Below are 23,211 nucleotides of genomic sequence, written 5' to 3' on the forward strand. Positions count from 1 at the left end.
GGGGGGGGTTGTTGTTGTTGTCGATGAACGTGATCGATCCATGGACATTTTTGTCTTGACATTGCTTAAAAGATAAGCGAAGGTGCAGTGAAAAATTTATTTTTGATAACGATCTTATTTATCAGGAAAGGAGTAATTCAAACGATCGGCCCATGCGCCTTCCAAGTGACCACGGATGTTCTAGGCGCCCCTAGCTATAGGCCTCTGTTCATCTATCAGGAGCTTGTCCTATATAATGGCAAATTTGACATCAGAATAGTGCACATTCTTTACAATAGCACATAGACAGTGGGTGGGGGTAGGGAGGGGTATTGTGTACATCCAATCCACTCCGGTTGGTATTGTGTACATCCCATATCCACCCCAATACATTTTGATATTGTGCCTATGTAGCATCACCAATCCCTCTATACACTCCGTCAACTTATTTTTCCTAACCTGGAGAAAATACTTTGGAGACCCATTGAGTGTTTTTTGATTTTTGAAGATGTGATGAAAAGTTCTAAGGAAGTGATTTTTCTTGTGACATCTTGACAAATTTTATTGGGGGGTGTAGCCTATATTATTTTAGTCGATACTTTGTGGAACTTATCCCTTTATCACTCAGGTTTGGCCGAGCTGGCACATAGAGAGTACCAGGCAGGAGACTATGAAAACTCGGAGCAACATTGCATGCAGTTATGGAGACAAGAACCAGACAACACTGGAGTATTGCTACTTCTCAGCTCTATACACTTTCAGTGTCGTAAGCTGGAAAGGTAAAATGATTTTTGACAGTTCAAGTTAAGAATCATATTCTGTATTTTGACTACAGGATTAACAATTCAGACATGTATATAAGTTATAACACAAAACAAACACAATTAAAATGATGCAGCTGTCAGTGTTAGTAGGGAAATCCGAAATTGTGTACATGTCATAGAAATTAATATCACAATACTAAGTTACACTAGCTGGACACCCGCAGCAGGTAGTTTTTGTTGAGGTTACTCAAAATTGTGGCATTGAGTATGAAAAGATTTATCAGGATAGTGTAAGTTTAGTATTAGTTATAATTGATAAACAAAAAAGAAGCGTAATTTACTCACAAGCATTGTGCACCCCTTGATTAATAGTATAAATTATAATTGATAAACAAAAAAGAAGAGGAATTTTCTCACAAGCATTGTGCACCCCCTAATTAATAGTATAAATTATAATTGATAAACAAAAAAGAAGACAAATTTTCTCACAAGCAATGTGCACCCCGGAATTAATCAGCTTATTGAAAGGAATTATTTTGATTTCAATTATATACTAAACCGATTTATATACAGGAAAACTAAATTGTTTCAGATCAGCGTATTTCAGTCAATTGGCTATAAAACAAAATCCACTATTAGCTGAGGCTTATTCCAACTTGGGAAATGTGTATAAGGAAAGAGGCCAACTCCAGGAAGCATTGGAAAACTACAGACATGCTGTCCGATTAAAGCCCGATTTCATCGATGGTTACATCAACTTGGCTGCTGCATTAGTAGCTGCCGGAGACATGGAGCAGGCCGTCCAAGCTTATGTGACTGCCCTGCAGTATAACCATGTGAGTTCAATATAATAATGTATAGAGTAAACTAAAGAAAATGAGCAAATTCATATTTTGGCGGGTAAATATAGAACTTTTAAAATGAATTACATATTAATCATGATAATCAAAAAATACTTTCTGACCTGGAGGCTAAATCAATACCCCTGCCTCAGGGCACAGCTGTCAAATACTCTGCTTTCAATATTAAATGATAAGGTCACAGTACATAGAAAAGTTAAAATTTTGTTCAATTTGCTATTCCACTATTTGCATTTGTGTTGAGGCAAAATACAGGATATTTCTGAAATTGAACATGATTATAAATTTATTTGTTTTCTTGCTTGTTTCAGGAATTGTATTGTGTAAGAAGCGACCTTGGCAATCTGCTGAAGGCATTGGGAAGACTAGATGAAGCCAAGGTATTTATTTGATTCCTGGATTTTGACCACAAACAGACATCGCAGGCTATAAGATCAGGGATAACAGCATCTGTACTGCTGTTTTCATAAATGTTTACATCACAGGTTTTATGTTTTGGGGTCAGCTTTTAGGACATTCAGAGCATCAGTTTTTTATGTGAAAATCTAATGCAGTATAGGAACAACTTCTTTTTCAGCTCAGAATTTTACCTATGTTGATAATTACATAGGTGCACAAATTATATAAATGTTATGGTATTACCATGCTTGGTTCATATGCACATGAAGAGGGATCAATATTTTCCTATCAGAAATTAATATGATTTTCTTACATTGAAAATATTGTTAGCAGGGTCTGAAGCTTGCAGGAAGGTGCACATCCCAGGAGATGTATACAAAACCCAATACACTTTCACCTATTGATAACAAAGAAACAATGGGAATTCTGCAATTTGCTCAAATATAATTTTGTGAGATTTGTCTTGACCTTGAGATGTGTTGGCGACCTTCAAGCTGCAGACACACATTTATTTGTAAGTAGCCTCATGGCTATCATTATGTATGATGGAAAAGATTTGTAGTAGTATATTCCAACCAATGCTGATCTCCTTCATGGGGGACTATAAAAGAATAATAAAATTCTTCAATGCAACTTCACTTGTACGTATGTGATATGTTGCTTAATACTCCAGAAAGCTTTTCTAGAGTTGAATATCTTGCAGGAAGGACACCAGACTCCTGTTGTTTTTCTGCAAGATGAATAGCTTTGTGCAGTTCCGTGTTGTAAATTTGATATTTGGAATTGACTGCCCGTTATGGCAGATGTATTAAGGTAATCATCGTTGTGTTGGTTGTATACTATTACCAAGCTTTTGTTAGCTTTCATTGACACAGTGGAAATTGACGAGAAAGGACACAAGATACTGTGACATACAAGCACAAAGTCTAAGGAATGGTTTGACTTAATTGGCAATTTATATTCTTCACCTTTATAAAAAGAAGAAGGAAAAAAGTCCAGATGGTAAATTTTCCAGAAAAATTCACAAAAAAATATTATTGAAGAACCTGTATTCATTAATCCAGTACATCAGGAAAAACAGTAAACTATACTTTCCTTATATGTGTTTATTTTTTTGGTTTGTTTTGAATTTAAAGTTCTTGTGTTGGTCCTGATTTCCATTTCTCTGCTGTGTAGAAATCTGATTGTTGTGTTGTTTTGTATAGACCTACTGGATTGATGAAGGCAGAATATCCAGCCAATTCTATTTCTTCGTTCTTGTACTCGGGTCACAGAGAATTTGAATTCACTCACTGATAGGAAAATGTATTCCTCTTCATGGAACACTTGAGAAATCGCACAATGATGGCATTATCTCACGGAGTTTGCGTTGATGGTATCTCGTGAAAACCAAACATTAATTTATATTTAGATAAAAAAAAAATGAAAGTTTATACACCATTTATAATTTCTTGATTTCTTTTGAGAAATTTTACTTTAAAATATTAGTCTGCAAACAGCATCAGTTTCTGAACAAAGCTTGAATTAATTTGCTTTTACCAATATAAAGCTGGTGTTTGCTGAAACTCGGGCAGTGTTTGAAGATAACGAGTTCTACGGATATTGAATGAATACAGGTCTTTATTAGGCCTTTCCTGTAAGTAAATATTATCATGTCTGGATTGATTGTTGATTTGCGAAACATAAGCTTGCAAACCAAATGTAGGAATTGTACATCAATTTCCAGGATATCAAAATGTAAAGAAAATCCAGATATATGCAAGTAGAGGGGGAGGGGGGGTTACTGTTTTGGCAAAAGTTCCATAAAGTTACTGATTACCTCAACCTCAGCTAGAGTCTCTATAATCAGACTTTCAGTACAAACGATACCAAATTTAACCTTTCACCACTGTAGACCATAATGGACTCATCCATATCAATACATGGTAGAGTCTAATAAAGTTACATAGGGGTGAAAGGGTTAATTAATATTTAGCGCAAACTCTTGTGTGTGTTATAGAGGTATTCCAGACATACAAGCCAAAGATGTATAGAGACATGACTTGTATGTAAGTGAAAATTGACTCGTGTATCCAAGATTATTTTGAACCACTAATGTCTATTTTTTACCTGTCATTAATCCAAAATTTATCTTTTTATAATTTCTGTAATACAGTATTGAGATGGCAGTAACATGTTTTTGATGGCCCCTTTGGAGGCCGGACACAAGGAGGGCAAAACCTATCGACGACGGGTATGCTTTGCATTGGTAATTACATCACTTTCTGGGTGATTATGTGAGGTATTGTATGAATTATGAAGTCGGTCATATCTCCTTGTTATTAACGTTTTGGCACCAAAATAAAAAACAAAACAAACAGCTGTAGTGTGTATTGCTACTAGTACCAAGGATGATTTGTTCTGTAAAACAGTATGGTAAACCTTCGATCAGTTTGAACAAAATTAAATAAATATTGTCAATCCTGTTTGAATTACACGAAATTATAGTCACTTGAATAAAGAGTAGTTCGAATTATCCAAGTTGACATCGTCAAAATTCACGGTAAACAGTCAAGTCATTGTTCAATACGGATCAACGACAGCCTCATCGCGATATATATTTGCAAATCTGGAGATGAATAATGGTATATATATCTTTCTTATATTCACTTACATATCGATAATCAATTATTAAGTTCAATTGCAAAGCAGAGACAAGTATGTAGGCCGCAAAGCAGCAGATGTTTTCTGAAGTAATGACGAAAGTTCAATTGTACTGATCAGAATGCAGAGGGTGGATTGAAACTGCAATTACAGATTAATAGTTCGATCGACCACCTGGTCAGATGTATTTGTTTTGTCACATGTATCTAGTAATATGCCAATTAAGTTATAAATCAGTGGTCGGTGGCCAGGTCGCGATTATACAATCAAAATGTAATCACAGCAATATCATGACAATAGACACGTCTGTCACCAATGTGACGGTAATATTCCGCGCTCCATGTACTGTTAGGATATTATACATGGCCGGGGGTAAAACTGTTTGACAGGCGCGTGCACATGTTTACAAGAAAGAAACTCAATTATCGGTGACATGTGACTTATTTGTGTGTACAAATTGTCCGACATCGATGACAACAATGGTCGCACATGAGTACTACCAGTTATTCAGTAGTTATACACTGTCGATGCACAAATATATCAAGTTTAAGTGAGTTTCGCGAGGCTAGTATTGCATCGCCGATAGCCTATTACCTCGATCAATATAATTACGCAAGTTCAGCACTCAAGTTGTGTGGTCGAACAATCCGAAACGTGTGTAAGCAGGGTTCGAACTATCATACACAGAAAATTATTATTTTTATTGTTCAAAAAGTGCTCGCACTATCCGCCTATTCGAACTGACTGGAGATTTACCGTAAACTTTTTTTCAAAAAGACTGGCTAGTTATCTCTTAAAATATTTGTGGATTTCAGAACAATATTCTTTTTCTTTGGAAGGTTTATTTTGTCATGCGCGCACGCTTCCTGTTGCGCAGCGGTAGAGCGTTTGCGGTCGCTTGCCAAGAAATTCTTGTGTAAATCTATTGTCAATTTTCTCATTTCAGGCATTGTTTAAAGTACAATTTGAGAGAAAGGAAAGACATGCATAAAAGCATGTACTGTCCAAAAAAATAAGTCAGTGATGTGCATAAGTATGGTGGAACTTCATTAATCTAGACCCTTTGGTATCCAGAGGAAAAATATTGGAAACGTTTTTTGAATTGTTACTGCAGGAACTTTGAATAGAAATTCCAGTTCTGCATGTTAATGTTTCGAAATTTCCTGGTATTTAGTCTGGATAGATGAGTTGATATTACATTATTGGTGATAATACATACGAGAAAAAGACTGTGATTTGTACAAGTGTGTCTTGTTGCAACTCGGTTTCACTGAACAGAATGAAATTCAAGACCAGGTCATCAGAAACTCTTATGATATTTAATACTGAATTTATAACTAACATCCTTTGATTTAAATTAGACTGTTATATATTGCTGGTAAATTCTGCTGGTGTCTCTAGATGGTATTATGATCTGGTCTCTAGTTTCACGCTGGTCTACATATGTACAGAGCCAATTATTTTAGCAAAAGTACAAATCGGGTTATATATATACTGAAAATCAAAATAGCTGTCTGCTGTTCCCACCTTTTGAAAATATTCGGACATTATAAGAATTTAAAATATCCTTGCACTCCGCTTCTAATTCTTGGCTCTTAGTGACATCCTAACTGATGTTGCATGAACTGCGCTCTGCGGACGGTATTTTGCAGCGAGTCTTGGCGCTATTTTGTCATCAATGTATTTTTTTGTCTAACATTTTTTTTTCTCCCCACCCCCCTCCTCTCCATATAGGCATGCTATTTGAAGGCCATAGAAACGCAACCTAACTTTGCCGTGGCCTGGAGCAACCTGGGATGTGTGTTCAATGCTCAGGGGGAAATCTGGTTGGCCATTCACCATTTTGAGAAGGTAGGATTCTTAGTTTATACAAAATATACTTTAATGATAGAGTTTGATTAGTGTTCAGCCCACAGGGTGGATATCAGATTACAAGATAACTTGCAGTCTAATTGTAATGAAGTATCTTAATGCTGAGTGTTTTATGTATAGAATGTTAATGGGATCTGATTTATATTAAATAGAAAATATTTCTTAACACTATTTAGTTCCCGATATTGAATAGAATTTTCCAGAAATTAAGATTTGCAAACAAGTGGCGACTAGATTATAAAGATACCTTTCTGAATGTTGGAAAAAATAAAGATCTCCATCCTTCTCTTCCCAGATAATGTTCTCAAATTGTCTTCAAATATAAAAAAACACACCTGTAAATCCCTTTGATAAACAAATTAATACCAGATCAATCCATCACTCCCAGTAGATACACACTGACATTGTTGTTTTTCAGGCTGTGGCTTTAGATCCAAATTTCCTGGATGCCTACATTAACTTGGGAAATGTTTTGAAGGAGGCAAGAATATTTGACAGGTATGGTTGATATTTGAAGTATTTACTTTTCAAAGTAGAATAAGGTATATGAAATCATCTGTAACATTTATTACAATGTTGTGAACATCCTTTTTTCTCATTTCTAGGCTGTTGGGTTATAGTTAATTGATACTTCAAGAATTAAGTACAAGCACATTCAATTTTGATGACTTGTAATTTAAATTAAAAGATTAAACTAATTGTCTACAAACAGATGTTCCTATAGGGAATGCAATAATATTAATGAACTTGTAAGTCACTCTTTTCCAAGCTTTCGGACTTAGCCCTTTGTCAGGGATCAAATGTCACCGGGCCTCTTTGTCACATCCATCTTGACAAACATGATAGTTATTCAACATGTTTGTCAAAATGGATGTGACATAGAGGTCCAGTGACATTTGATCCCTGACGAATGGCTAAGCCCGAAAGCTTGGAAAAGAGTGACTTACAAGTTCATTAAAAGATTATATTTGGGTAACAGATCATGAGTCCGGCAGATCAGAGCGATAAAATGTAGCATAACTGGACTGGTGATAAAACAACAACAGGTAGAGCTTGAATCTCTTGTCAGGCTGCTGTATTTGGAGCTGAATGTCATGCACATAAGCTTAAGAGAGTTGGTATCTTCAGGGTCCAAACCTTTCTTTGTGGTGTTCATTGTCAATTAACCCAATAGTGCCAGATAGCTTAGGTCATCCATTTAGGGTTCAAAGCTTATGGGTTGAAAGTTTGGTTATTGCATATATCCACTCTTTAATATAGTATGTAAATTTTCAGGGCTGTGGCAGCATATCTGAGGGCATTAAACTTAAGTCCAAAACATGCAGTGGTCCATGGCAACCTGGCTTGTGTCTACTACGAACAGGGGTGAGTTTTACAGGACCAGTGTGAATTTACAGGACCAGTGTGAATTCACAGGTTTAGTGTGAATTCAAGTGTAAATTCACAGGACTAGTGTGAATTCAAGTGTGAATTCCCAGGACTAGTGTGAATTCAAGTGTGAATTCACAGGACTAGGGTGAATTCACAGGACTAGTGTGAATTCAAGTGAGAATTCACAGGACTAGTGTGAATTCACAGGACTAGTGTGAATTCACATTTTGTATGGATCTATATTTTTGGCAAAGATCTGAATAGCAAGGTCAAAGGTATACATTGTCTATTTTGAAGTCTAAAGTGATTATAGCTTATGTTGATATCAAAGGTCTCATGTGCCAATAAAATGTCTTTAAATTGTTAATTACGGTATGTGAACTAATTATTTGATATACAATATATTGGTGTTTTTTTGATGAATTTTTCTACACATGAACCAGAGCATTTACCTACTTCAAGCAGTGTTATAAAATAATGATCTTAAACGATATTTTGCAGCTCTGGAAATTTTGAAAGAGATTTTCTAATCACATTTTCGCTCGTGTTATATTGAGAAAATGCATATCAATCTGATAACAGTTTATGCATTTATGGAAATAAAATGACACTTATCTAATTGTTGCTTCAATATACTTTACAGGTTAATAGATCTGGCTATAGACACGTATAAGAGAGCCATCGAGCTGCAGCCAAACTTCCCTGATGCCTACTGTAACCTAGCTAATGCCTTGAAGGAAAAGGGGAAGGTAAAACAACACCCTGTCTGATGTTATATAAAGGAAATGTACTGTCTAGGTAGCAGAGTACAGAAGAAATGGCTTGATCCTAAAAATAAAGGGCATGTCTCGGATAAACATGGATAGCGGATTCATCCTGCACAACACACCTACATATATATATATATATATATATATATATTTATAAACTACGTTTTGAACAGTTTTTATTTTAGAAGAATGATTTTTTTTCAAAATTTCAAAGATTTGGATCTTGTGAAAACCATGGTTACTACATCAAAAAACACCAAAAAATGCCAAAAAACATGATTTGTGACCCAAAATTTGACCCATGCAAGTAGTAATCTTTTTCTTAAAACCTGTCTTAAATTAAATATCACCTACTCGGTAACAGAAATACTCACGTTGTAGCATAGGTCGTCAACTGAATTTTCCACAATATTTACACATGTGCTGAGTTCAAAAATAGACTACATGAAAAGCTAGGTTTTGTTGTGTAGACACAGATTTGTAAATGGCGAAAAAATGGAGTCTCAAGCCAAATTCATTTATTTTTCTTTAAATGTGAAGCCCACATAGTCCACTTCATCATGTATATGCCAATTTTAGAGCTGATTTTTTTTAGGTTTTGATACATGTAATATTACGGGGGTTATTCATTGAACAAAAATATCACCCATGGCCACCGTACGCTACTGTACACTGCTACCCTAGCCTAGTTAACCCAGTCACAAGTAGTGGACAGATTAGCTTTTTCTATGCAAATTTGTCTCTACAGTCTAGTGTTTTTGCTGGGAACAATTATAATGGATATCATGATGATCAGGTCTCCATTCTAAACAGGTTCTGATGTAGATATAATATCTTGATCATCTTCTAAAATACTAAATTTTCAAAAGGATAGTTTGGTCTTGGATCATAAATGACATCCTCATTGATCAATTGTGACATGGTCAATGATGATTTGTAAATAATATATGATATCTATAGATGAGTAATAAATGGAATCTTGATATTCTGTTGCAGGTTCCTGAGGCAGAAGAATGTTATAACACTGCCCTGAAGTTGAGTCCCACACATGCTGACTCTCTAAACAACTTAGCCAACATCAAACGGGAGCAGGGGAATACAGAGGAAGCGGTCAAACTCTACCTCAATGCCTTAGAGGTAAGGTTTAGAGAGTTCTTCTTAGTAATTGAGGTCAAACACAGTGTCTTAGATAGATGGTTGAAAGATTTGTATTTGGTCTCTATGGTCAAAGTCTAACTTGGTCTCTCAGATGTAGGAGACTCGACTTGTTAAAACATCAACCAATGTTTAGTGGTTCCATTTGTGACACTGTTGATTAACATTTCGTGAATATTACTACATTTGTTTATACTTATAGGTGTATCCTGAGTTTGCCGTGGCACATTCTAATCTGGCCAGTGTCTTACAACAACAGGGTAAACTCCACGAAGCCTTGACCCATTACAAGGAAGCTATCAGGTAAACCTCTCATCATCATACTGGTCTGTCCATTGCCGCTGTGAATCCATTACATTCCATCCAGTAATATTAGCAATGGAGTTGTAACTGAGCTGCCTGTAATGATCTCATGGCCTTTATGTCATATGCCAGTTTGTTTCTAATTGGTATATATATGTTTTAGTGCATTCCTGATAGATATCCTTTTGTTGGAAGGTGGGTGGAGAGGGTTGATTTCATGGAATAAAAATTGTTCCAGAAAATAATTATTTTCAATATTCATGGTGTCTGTATGAATGGAATGATAACTGAATGGTACCAATCAAATTTGATACAACATTTCAATGTGAACCTCCCCTTTGAGAAGTGAATAAAACAAGAAGACAGAGAGAAACCTTCAGGACATCCTTATACTAATCAATGTTTGTGTTGCCTTACAGTTTCTATTGCTATGAGTAGAATAAGCAATTTAGCAACCAAAATTCGATGCATGTATACAAAGTTACACATGAATAAATGTGTGATTTTTTTCAGAATCTCGCCAACATTTGCTGATGCATACTCTAACATGGGTAACACACTGAAGGAGATGCAGGATATCCAGGGGGCGCTGCAGTGTTACACGCGTGCCATACAGATCAACCCCGCATTTGCTGATGCTCACAGTAACCTGGCATCAATTCATAAGGTTGGTACTTTGTTGTTCAAGTGAGGATTAAAACTTCTCTTTATCTTTGGATATTGTTAATTTTTCCTCACTAACAAACAAATGCATGTACAGTCTCGCTTTTAAAACAACGTAAAGAATACTTTTATAGAAGTTCGCACAATTTTACCTAAAATTGTGCTGGTTCAAAACTTATTAATAAAGTGGATATTTTTTTAAAAAAGCCACCCCATTAGGCCAAATAAAATTATTTACTTGGTTCTCAGGCCAATTTTTAGCTCACCTGGCACGAAGTGCCAAGTGAGCTTATGCCGTGGCGCGGTGTCCGTCCGTCCTCGTTCGTCAACTTTTCCTTTAAACAACTTCTTCTGAAGAACGGACAGGCCTAGAGTTATGATATTTGGCTGAAAGCTTCATTTGTAGGAGCCCTACGAAGTTTGAGAACGAAAATGACCTTGACCTGTTTTCAAGGTCACAGGGGTCAAATATGTCAAAAACTTCAAACGACTTCTTCTAAAGAACTAAAAGGTATATAATCTTCATATTTGGCTGATGGCTTCCTGGGATAGAGCCCAACAAAGTTTGAGAATGAAAATGACCTTGACCTTCTTTCAAGGTCACAGGAGTCAAATGTGTCAGACACTTCAAACGACTTCTTCTGAAGAACTGGTAGTTATAAAATCTTAATATTTGGCAGGTGGCTTCCTGGGAAAGAGCCAAACAAAGTTTGCGAATGAAAATGACCTTGACCTACTTTAGAGGTCACAGAGGTCAACAACATTTTAATGGATTTGTTCTTGAGAACTAAAAATATTTTTAGTGCAATATAATATTTAATGAGAATATTTTGCTATGACTGCTTCAATATTCAGGTGAGCGATACAGGCCCTCTTGGGCCTCTTGTTTTCAAAATTGATGCGGCAGGGCAGTATTTTTTTTTTCATTTTACATGGCGAAAACGAGACAAGGGCGATTTTTATTTTTATTGTGTAGTTTGTTAAACGTTCATTGTGGACATTACCTTGTCTTTTTATAGTTGTGTAGAGACCCGTCATAGAGCTAGCCTCCGAAAATCCCCCCAAGATGTTCCAGACGAGAATCACGAACCCCCCATTTCTTATTTGTACCGAAATGAGCGTCATTTGGACACAAGACTAATAAGTCATAATCATTTTAACGCTTTCCTGTATCTCAATCCTTACCTTTATTCAAACCTTTTCGGGACTTGGGTGACTTACGAGTAAAAACGACATGCGGACCAATTTTCCGGATTTTTTTTAAAGATGGCAGCTGGCGCATTCACAGGTTTTTTTTATTACTTTCACGATAAAATCAGCAATGCGCATGGTGCCATGAAATGCGCGCGGGCCTGAGAACCAAGTAATCAATTTTTTTTGGCCTTACCAAGGACATACAAGACACTCGCACACTATATGTATAGAAAATTTGTACAAGACTTATATGGCAACCATTGATACATGACGATCATTGACAACGCTTGTCAACAGCAAACAGGACACTCGTCAATCGTATATAGCTCTCAAACAAGATGTACTGGACCATAGCGCATTGTACAGGGCATGTCATGTGACTAACAACCTACAGGATGATAGTACACGGCTTAAACAACAGGCACAATGCTTGTATACTAAACTCAAACATGTCATGCGACTAACAACCTACAGGATGGTAGTACATGGCTTAAACAACAGGCACAATGCTTGTATACTAAACTTAGACATGTCATGCGACTAACAACCTACAGGATGGTAGCACACGGCTTAAACAACAGGCACAATGCTTGTATACTAAACTCAGACATGTCATGCGACTAACAACCTACAGGACCCTCTTACATGACCTCTGGAACTGTCATTCTTAGTTACATTCAAATACCTCACCTATTGACCGCAGTATTGACTTATCTCAACACCAGAAGTTACCAGTCAGAAATGACCTACTTCTATGTGTCGTTCCCTGTTTTAACGCATCATGCTTTGTGGTGGGTTGAGCAGTAACACGTTGTTTGGTGTGTGGTTGTGTAATGTTCCTGTTTACTTCGTTTCCACAGATGTTATTTATAAATGGCCAGGTATGTGTGGTGGTGCCTATCTATGGAGTATGGTTACACAATGGAAGTGTCCTAGAGAATCTAGGTTGTGGTGGTGCATGTTTGGGAATTTCTGTTTTGTCAGGGTGTTGCCCTGAATCTTCTGGTTTTCTTATCTGTAATGGAACCTTCATGGATCTTTTTTAGGAGGAAATGTCGGGTCCATCAGGACTTCTGTCCCCGGTCAGAACGAGATTTCTGATTGGCAAAAATTTCATTAGGTTTCAAGCACTTCAGAATAGTTTCTATGAGTGCTGCAGTATACTGGTCTAGCAGTACATTTAACAAACAAACCTAGATATAACATTTCTATACCAGTCTAGATGGTGTTATTTTCCATCAATTCATAGTAATTGTTATTTATGACTATATGCATCAGCTCACAAAGAACATCTTGGTAAACATGTTTTACTGCTTAAAAACCATACTCATGTCATAACAATAAGCTTGATCTGCAAAATCAATCAATATATCATTAAGATGTGGCTTTAACATTTCCATGATTCTAGTTTGCATTTTTCAATTATGAAAATTGGCTTGTTGTGACTGGTAATCAAATTTTTACTTTCAGGATTCTGGTAACATCCCTGAGGCAATATCCTCCTACAGAACAGCACTGAAGCTAAAACCAGACTTTCCTGATGCCTACTGTAACCTAGCCCACTGTCTACAGGTAGGTTGTCACCTCTTCACACAAACTGTCACCTAGCCCACTGTCTACAGGTAGATTGTCATCTCTTCACACAAACTGTATCCTAGCCCACTGTCTACAGGTAGTTTGTCATCTCTACATACAAGCTGTAAACTAGCCCACTGTCTACAGGTAGGTTGTCATCTCTTCACACAACTGTCACCTGGCCCACTGTCTACAGATAGGTTGTCATCTCTTCACACAAACTGTCACCTAGCCCACTGTTTACAGGTAGGTTGTCACCTCTTCACACAAACTGTCACCTAGCCCACTGTCTACAGATAGGTTGTCATCTCTTCACACAAACTGTCACCTAGCTCACTGTCTACAGGTAGATTGTGATCTCTTCACACAAACTGTCACCTAGCCCACTGTCTACAGGTAGGTTGTCACCTCTTCACATAAAGTGTAACCTAGCCCACTGTTAACAGGTAGGTTGTCATCTCTTCATACAAACTGTATCCTAGCCCACTGTCTACAGGTAGGTTGACATCTCTTCATACAAACTGTCACCTAGCCCACTGTCTACAGGTCGGTTGTCATATCTTCATACAAACTAACCTAGCCCACTGTCTACAGGTAGGTTGTCATCTCTGCACACAAACTGTCACCTGGCCCACTGTCTACAGGTAGGCTGAACCTCTCCACACAAACTGTAACCTAGCCCACTGTCTACAGGTAGGTTGAACCTCTTCACACAGACTGTCACCTAGCCAACTGTCTACAGGTAGGTTGTCACCTCACCTCACAAACTGTCACCTAGCCCACTGTCTACAGGTAGGTTGACACCTTTTCATACAAACTGTTACCTAGCCCACTGTTTACAGGTAAGTTGTCATCTCTTCACATAAACTGTAACCATGCCCACTGTCTACAGGCAGATTGTACTAGCTTCATACAACCTGTAACCTAGCCCACTGTCTACAGGTAGGTTGTCACCTCTTCACACAAACTGTCCCCTAGCCCACTGTCTACAGGTAGATTGTCATCTCTTCACACAAACTGTAACCTAGCCCACTGTCTACAGGTATGTTGTCATCTCTTAACACAAACTGTAACCTAGCCCACTGTCTACAGGTAGGTTGACACCTTTTCATACAAACTGTTACCTAGCCCACTGTTTACAGGTAAGTTGTCATCTCTTCACATAAACTGTAACCATGCCCACTGTCTACAGGTAGATTGTCATCGCTTCATACAAACTGTCACCTATCCCACTGTCTACAGGTCGGTTGTCATCTCTTCATACAAACTGTCACCTAGCCCACTGTCTACAGGTCAGTTGTCATCTCTTCATACAAACTAACCTAGCCCATTGTCTACAGGTAGGTTATCACCGCTTCATACAAACTGTAGCCTAGCCCACTGTCTACAGGTAGGTTGTCATCTCCTCACATAAACTGTCACCTAGCTCACTGTCTACAGGTAGATTGTCATCTCTTCACATAAACTGTCACCTAGCCCACTGTCTACAGGTAGATTGTCATCTCTTCACACAAACTGTCACCTAGCCCACTGTCTACAGGTAGGTTGAACCTCTCCACACAAACTGTTATCTAGCCCACTGTCTACAGGTAGGTTGTCATCTCTTCACACAAACTGTATCCTAGCCCACTATCTACATGTAGGTTGTCACCTCACCTCACAAACTGTAACCTAGCCCACTGTCTACAGGTAGGTTGTAACCTCACCTCACAAACTGTAACCTAGCCCACTGTCTACAGGTAGGTTGAACCTCTCCACACAAACTGTTACCTAGCCCACTGTCTACAGGTAGGTTGTCACTGAAAAATTTGTCCAGCTCAGTAGAAATATTATATGACTGCAATGAAGCTCAAATGAAAATGTCAATGTAATTGATTGTCAAAACCTTGAACAAAGCCTGGGACTTCTGTTTCCTCCACTTAATGGAATTTACATTTGTGTGTTTTAGATTGTTTGTGACTGGACGGACTATGGTGTGAGGATGAAGAAACTGGTACGGATTGTCCAGGACCAGCTGGAGAAGAACCGTCTCCCCTCAGTCCATCCTCACCACAGTATGCTTTACCCACTCACACATCAGATGAGGAAAAACATCGCTGCACGTCATGCCAATCTCTGTCTCGATAAGGTATTTAATAAGAATTGTGCCCTGCTAATATTTTTCTTATCCAGACAATTATAATGACAGTAGAAGACTGAAGGAATCCACTTTCTGAGATCTGATGTTTTTTTTGTCCTGATTTAATAAGGAACATTCTGTTTGTAGTGTAAAGATCCACAATATCTAAGTACATGTATATTACAAAGGCATACAATCCAATTTTAATAAGTTTTGTTTTGCTTGTAAAAGAAAGGAATAATATCCTAGTTAAATAAAAAGATACAGGATACCAGTTCAATAAAACACATTCTGTTAAATTTTAATGGACTGATTGTCTACGCTTGTAGATAAATGTGTTGCACAAGCCTGCGTATGATCATGTGACAGACACCAGAGCCAGTGGTGGACGACTGAGGATCGGCTATGTCAGCTCTGACTTCGGCAACCACCCAACATCACACCTAATGCAAAGTATTCCGGGCTTCCATGACCGCAAAAACGTAGAGGTGAGGATCACATAATTTCATCTTTTATGATAGAAATATTGTGACGTCTTGAAACTTAATTGCATATTGCTAGGTACTGTAGATTAATAAATGGTGGGTTGGTTTTGAGAAATGATTGATCTCCAGGAAAGACAGGAAAAGATGAAGACAGTCTATCATTATAATGCAACTAGTCTTGAGTAACATGTCGATGGACTGTATCATTTAATGATTACACAAGTCGTAGACAAGCAGCTCTAGTCCACCCAGTCAAACTGTTTAGAATGTGATCAACCAGAACTGCCCATGTATCACTTTGTTACAGTGTGGGATGGAGAAATCTCTTTCTTCTCTTGTAAGAAGAGTAAATGTGTACGAGTTGTCCACAAAATCACAGTATCTGCATACGCCGCAGTGGGCCAGTTTTAAATCGAGATGAGGGGGCTCATAGACTCTTGCACATCTATGTCAAAATATTAAACAAAACGTAGCTGAATCAAGTCATTTGGGTACATATATAACAACTATTGTACATACCCTTACAGTGTAGCCGAAACAACATAAATTTTGTGGACAACTCGTACACATTTTACACCTTCGTGTGCATACGTTTCACTGGTCATTTGTCTGATGAAGGTGACAATGTACTAACCATACAAGTCATCAAAACGTCACATAGAAACTCTTATTGGTTGTGTAAAAAGGACTTTTCATAATCCATACTTACCAACCTGAAGAAAATGTTTAGAAAAACACTCCTCTTGTAAGGTTTCATTGTCCATTGAAGAGACTTACAAAGTCCTGAAATTTCATAAGAAAAAACCCAACTTGATTACTAGAATTTTTTCCATCCTCTATATTAAATAACAATTGAGTATTTTTATTGCATCCGGTCATCAATATTTCCTCATGACATTGATATTTTTATATGTCACAGCTTCTCCCACATCAGAGAGAGACGGAGCAATCTCACTTTAAGTGAAACATGGGATTAATCTAGTGATATAATCTAGTGATATAATCTAGTGATATAATCTGGTGATATCTGTGAGAAAGACCAGGCATTGTTTAGACAAATTGTCCTGAAAATCCTGTTTGTAGTTTGTACGAGCCAGGTACAGAAATCAAACTTTCCGTAGTACATGATGTGATGTGTATTTACAGGTGTTCTGCTACTCCCTGAGTCCTGATGATGGTACGACCTTCAGAGCGAAGCTTTCTAGAGAAGCACACCACTTCACTGACATGTCTCAGGTAAGTAGAGGGAAATTATACAGATGTTTACAATCAGTTTAGACCAAACCATCCATATATTACAAATTACAAATGCTTCCCTGTTTATGAGAGAGAAATATTTAGATGCTAACACTAGCCCTCCACCACTGGGTCGCGGGTTCAAGATCTACCTGGGGCATTCGCCAGGTACTGGCCATAGGTCAGTGGTATTTCTCCGGCAACTCCAGCTTTCCTCCACCATTAAAACCTGACACGTCCTTAGATGACCATAGCTGTTAATAGGACATTAAACACAAACAAACAAAGATTTAGATACACACTGTTTTACATATCTGTATAAGGCTTATGAATTGCCATATATTCAGGGGTAAACTTTCAGAAGAAAGTGACTGACCATTCATTTATATTTCACAATTGAAAGTGTTGGCTTCAGTTATACCAAATATATTTTACAGAAACTGATGTTTATGTTTGCAGATACCATGCAATGGTAAGGCTGCAGACAGGATCCATGCTGATGGCATACACATCCTCGTCAATATGAACGGCTACACCAAGGGAGCAAGGAATGAGCTGTTTGCACTGCGACCAGCTCCTATACAGGTGATGTGGCTTGGTTACCCAGGGACTAGTGGGGCGCCCTTCATGGACTACATACTGACTGACCAGACCACATCACCTCTCAAGCTCGCTGACCAGTACTCGGAGAAGCTGGCTTACATGACTAAGACATTCTTTGTGGGTGATCACAAACAGATGTTCCCCCACTTGGCGGACAAAGTGTTACAGGAGGTCAATGGTGAAGTGTCTGACAACAACATTGTCTACAACGGTGTTGACCTGGAGCCACTGATGAGTACTGGAGAAGTGAAGTGGGTGACAAATTACTGCGAAAAAGGGTCGACAACTGATGAACCTGATGGGTCAGCTGGTGTTGTAACATTCAAAACTATGAACCTGGAAGTTGAGCCTATCCTTGAGGCCATGATACTGAAGAGTATGCCGCTCTCCTATATCAACAATGTCCCTATTCAGAACGGTGTCACCACTAATCAGGTAGATTTATAATTGGCTTATTCATCGGGCGATTTCAAAAACTCCCAAAGCTTCAAGAGAACAAAAAATTCCAAACTGAAAATAAATCTCTGCCATGTTTGTTTAGCTGTTCAAATAAAATGAACTTTATGAAGAAATTTGATTTATTGAAGCTGGGATTGTATTTATCAAAGTTACTATAACAAGTTGGTTACTGAACCAACATGGTACCGCAATGAGACATCTTGATATGAAAGTTTTCATAATGATGCTGCATTGATCCCAAAATCTTTAAATTTAGATGTTCCTTTAGCTTGTGCTTTTGTTTATGGCAATGTTTAGTTTTAGAGAATTAAATATATAATACAGAACATATATTCCTGCAGTCTGACAAATAATTATTGTTTAACCATGGCTAAAGTGGATGTGCCAACAAGGTTTAATGATAACTACAATGTAGAACTTGTTGAATATTTGAATGAATTACTTGCAACAGTTTCTTTTTGGATTTATAATTAACCTCTGATCTGTGCTTTTATCGAAATGTTAGTAAGAATTGATTTAAAACATTACAGACGAACAACAAGTCAGCAACAGGAGAGGAAGTGCCAACCAACATCATCATCACGGCACGCAGTCAGTACAGCCTGCCCTGTGATGCAGTGGTGTACTGTAACTTCAACCAGCTGTACAAGATTGACCCAGACACACTGGACATGTGGGTGGAGATCCTGAAGCGTGTGCCCAACAGTGTTCTGTGGCTGCTCCGTTTCCCTGCGGTAGGCGAGCCCAATGTCTTACAGGCTGCTATCAATGCGGGACTGGCCCCCAAACGCATCATTTTCTCACCTGTAGCTCCAAAGGTATGTCCTTTCCTCACCTCAAAACAGTTCATGTGCACCTAAACTTTACATAATTCCTCATCAGTAGAACAGTAAAACGTAGTAATGCTGCAAACATTTATACAGCTAAGAAATGAAGGAAATTTGACCTTCAGAATGTTCAAGAGATAGAGGTGTGAATGAAATGAGAGTTTCTATACTGACTTATAGACTGTCTTTGTCATTTCTTATATGTATGTCCCAAGGTGTGTTATTCCCTCTTAAACTAATATTGTACATGTATATCAAAAGGTAGCTGCAAAGTTAGCTCAATTGGATGTCTTACCTGTTAAAGAGGTATTCTGATTTAAACACATCCTGTGGTTGACCGAAATCTCTGAAAAACCATTTGCTGATATGGCATTTAAAATTTCTTTTATTGATCAATTTATCTAACCTCGTACATTTTTGCAGGAGGAACATGTACGTCGTGGCCAGCTGGCTGATGTATGTCTGGACACACCCCTGTGTAACGGCCACACAACTGGTATGGATGTGCTCTGGGCAGGAACTCCTATGGTTACCCTTTCAGGTAGGTTGGAAAAATTAATAGATAGTGACAAGCATAGTGACAAGTGTTAATCTTTTCCTGTGTATTTCCTTTGAAACGGTTGGATTGGATAAACAGCAACAGTTTCTGTAAGACGTCCTGAATCTTGATGTGAAATGAATATCTAAAATAATTTTGAAGTTTCATCGTGCTGCTAGTCTTTACTGAAATAGGTAACTCCATCTCTGCTTGCCAGAAATCTCCATGTAACTTCTATATCAATTTGAAGAGACTGCTGCATAATTTTCCTTTGCTGTTTTCTGATATAGGGGAGACCCTTGCCTCTAGGGTGGCATCCTCACAGCTGTTCACCTTGGGCTGTCCCGAACTTGTGGCTTACACGCGCGATGATTATATTGACATTGCTTCCAGGCTCGGCAACGATAAAGACTTGTAAGTATAGGGCACAGCTGCAGACCGCTTCCTCAATCTCACTTCCAATTGTTATAGTTGTATCGCTTTTAAACTAATTTAAATTAATTTTGCAGAAAACACAAGAAAATGTATAAAGAAAGTGCATTTTTGCCCTAGATGTATGTGTCTTGTTTGTGGTTAAGTGAAAAATATTTAGTGTATCATGTCCTTATAGAGGGTATTTAGTTATTTTTTCCTGGAAGATGGGGGGGGGGGGGGGGGGGATTATTGGGTTACTAATAGTTAAATGTAAACATTGATCAATTTCTCTCTAACTTTGTGTCCTTACACACTAATTCTGTTTAACCTTAAATGGTTCAGGCATGGGGATATATACTCGAATCAGAAAATCCACTCCTGTCTCTGTTCGTGACAGACAATCTTCTCTGGATAGTGCGCCAGTTTTCATCACAATTCCGTCAAGACTATAACAAGTTTAACTGCCAAGTAGTTGTGCATGGTTTTAAATTTCACAGATGTATGATGTTTAATGTATTGCATTACAGTCTGAGGGGGATGCGAGCTAAGGTGTGGAAGGCCAGACTGACAAGTCCACTGTTTAACTGTCAACACTACGCAAGCAACATGGAGGGTCTGTACACCAAGATGTGGCAGAGGTACGAGGAGGGGCTGGAGCCTGACCACTTGTCTGTCCACTGAACCTGTCCCTTAGATCAAACCTTTCCTGTGCAAAGACACTGATGCACACGCATAAACAGTGAACAACAACAGATGGATACTGGAGTATGTCTGTTGGACAGTAAATCACTGAAGTGTGCGGAGGACACTTGTGTGGAGCATCTATTGCTGGAGTGGTTCTAACTAACATCTTTTCTTCTATCATGAAAAATAGATCCATTCAAAATATTTGATTCTGAGAATCGGTAGAAATCGTAAGATTTACAAGACATATTAAACGACTAACGTTTTATCCAGCAAATTACATCTTTTTGTGCCGGCCCACAAATCATGTCGTCAACTTGATTCCGAATAATTTAACAATTAACATTGGAAAGCAACATAAAGTGGTAGATTTACTTTGTTGTTCTAAAGTAAGTGGATGATTGTTGATTCTACAAAATGTGACATGGGTGTTGTTGATAAAACCCCTGTGATTGCATACATTGAATCATTGATTAGAAAGTGTCTGATGTAGCTTATCTCATTACCTCTGCTTTATTTCTACTGCTTGTATACTTCAGAATTCCTGAAAAATATAGAATTTTTTGTTTGAATTTGCAAGTCAGTGTTTATCACAAATTTAAATGTCTTTCAAGTGTCAGTCACTTTTCAACCAAGATCACTAAGTAAAACCAGAGAATGCAGACACCATATTTGTCCGGGGAAAATATATTCATTCATGAGGGTATGGTAAAATGTTTTAATATGTGCAAGTGTTTTAGAGAAATGGGACCTTGAAATGCAATGGTCGTAAGGGAGGTGGGCAAATGAAATGAGGGGCAGTATATATCGAGGTATACTGTATACCCTCATTAATTTTTTTCAATAATTAGTTGATCAAAGGACCATTGCCAATACAAAAGTAAGCATTTAAGAAAAATGGAGTGATGACACTTGCATTATTTTACACAAGTGAAAGACGTTTGTCTGCATTTGGGAAACACGATGCACCTCGGGTGAAAAAATAATGTCTCACCAAAGCAAGGCAATAAATAGTTTTATGACCTACAACAGTTCAGATTATTAAGTTTATCACTCCTCGTTTGAAATAAGAAACTTGGGTCTACTTGTCCTTGTCACCGGCTTAAGTCACTTGAAACTCTGGGGGCTCAAATTTGCACAGGGAACACGTAGAATGAGAGGGAGACTCTTTTAAAGTCACATGAAAAACCCGAATCAATTATGTTTACTGAGGGAAACTTATGTAGAACTGGTTTTAGTTTAATAGCTACAATGATTTATTAGCCATTCTGGTCATTTCTAGCCTGAGCTTGGTAGTGTGCGATGGTTAGACCTTATGCTAAGTATATGATATTGTGGATGGATGGCTTGGTGTATTGTGATATGAACATATGTAAGGACCTGATGGCATGTGTTGGTTTATAAGTGAACAAGGGTTAAATAATTTGCGAGTCAAATAACCTGTGCTTGTTGGGAAGTGAGTGAGGGTAATATAACCTTTGCTAGATTTGGAAGTGTGCAAATGTCAAATAGCCCTGGCTTGGTTGGAAAAGAGTGAGGGTCAGTGGCCTGTGCTAGTTCAGAAGCGACTGACCGTGAGTCAATGGCCTGGCTAGTTCAGAAGCCACTGACCGTGAGTCAATGGCCTGTGCTAGTTCAAAATTGAGTGAGGGCAAGATAGCCTGTGTTTGTTTGAAAATGAGTAAGGGAAGCTTGGTTGGATGATGCAAGTTACTTTGAAAGAATGTAGAGGTGTGTATACCTGCCAAGTCCCTACATTTGTGCAGGTCTACCTGCAAATGATCTTCATTACCGGTGCAGATTGTAGTGTATATTTTGCACAGCTTATTATTCCAACATTGAAAATGTTGAAAAAAATACACCCCTTAAATGACATGCTGATATTGAAAAAGGCAAATATTAACGTTTTAAACATACCCTACTAGTGGTTTTGATGGTCGAGTATTTGGCAGGTATGTAAGGATTGATTGGTGACACGTGTATGTGGCCAACACTGCCATGTTTTACATTGGAGGTGTGTGGATATGCTAGTCACAAGCTTCATGCATTTACAAATGGTAGATAAAGTGAGTAAATGTTTTACTGATATGCAAAAAGAGTTTGTTTTAGATTGAACCTGGTTTCACTACCTGGTTTAGTGAAACCTATACAGATATTTATAGTACATATTTATGTACAATTTTATTGTGTTGTGTTTGTTATCTACAAAATAATACTTTGTTGAATTCTATATTTTATCCGATCACTTCTTTCTGACTAGTCGATGGGCTAGGTGAGAAATAAAAATACTGAAAAGAT

The 23,211-nt window shown here is 37.9% G+C and overlaps 1 protein-coding gene across 3 annotated transcripts in view; it reads left to right on the plus strand.

The window, feature by feature from the left end:
- Positions 1–23,211, plus strand: part of LOC110447161 (UDP-N-acetylglucosamine--peptide N-acetylglucosaminyltransferase 110 kDa subunit-like) — a 24,061-nt gene extending 850 nt beyond the window's left edge. Inside the window, exons 2-20 of one of the 3 annotated variants that reach the window (XM_021492666.1) lie at positions 608–758; positions 1,336–1,579; positions 1,915–1,983; positions 6,380–6,496; positions 6,936–7,015; positions 7,793–7,882; positions 8,532–8,637; positions 9,655–9,795; positions 10,016–10,116; positions 10,630–10,783; positions 13,444–13,545; positions 15,497–15,676; positions 15,997–16,155; positions 17,299–17,388; positions 17,848–18,426; positions 18,981–19,268; positions 19,701–19,818; positions 20,106–20,229; positions 20,757–23,211. In XM_021492666.1, the coding sequence (XP_021348341.1) occupies positions 608–758; positions 1,336–1,579; positions 1,915–1,983; positions 6,380–6,496; positions 6,936–7,015; positions 7,793–7,882; positions 8,532–8,637; positions 9,655–9,795; positions 10,016–10,116; positions 10,630–10,783; positions 13,444–13,545; positions 15,497–15,676; positions 15,997–16,155; positions 17,299–17,388; positions 17,848–18,426; positions 18,981–19,268; positions 19,701–19,818; positions 20,106–20,229; positions 20,757–20,910 (3,047 nt within the window). In that variant the 3' untranslated portion in view covers positions 20,911–23,211. The other 2 variants (XM_021492667.1, XM_021492668.1) reach the window with 2 other exon arrangements.

Source organism: Mizuhopecten yessoensis, unplaced genomic scaffold (assembly GCF_002113885.1).
Source record: "Mizuhopecten yessoensis strain PY_sf001 unplaced genomic scaffold, ASM211388v2 scaffold3229, whole genome shotgun sequence".
Lineage (NCBI taxonomy): Eukaryota > Metazoa > Mollusca > Bivalvia > Pectinida > Pectinidae > Mizuhopecten > Mizuhopecten yessoensis.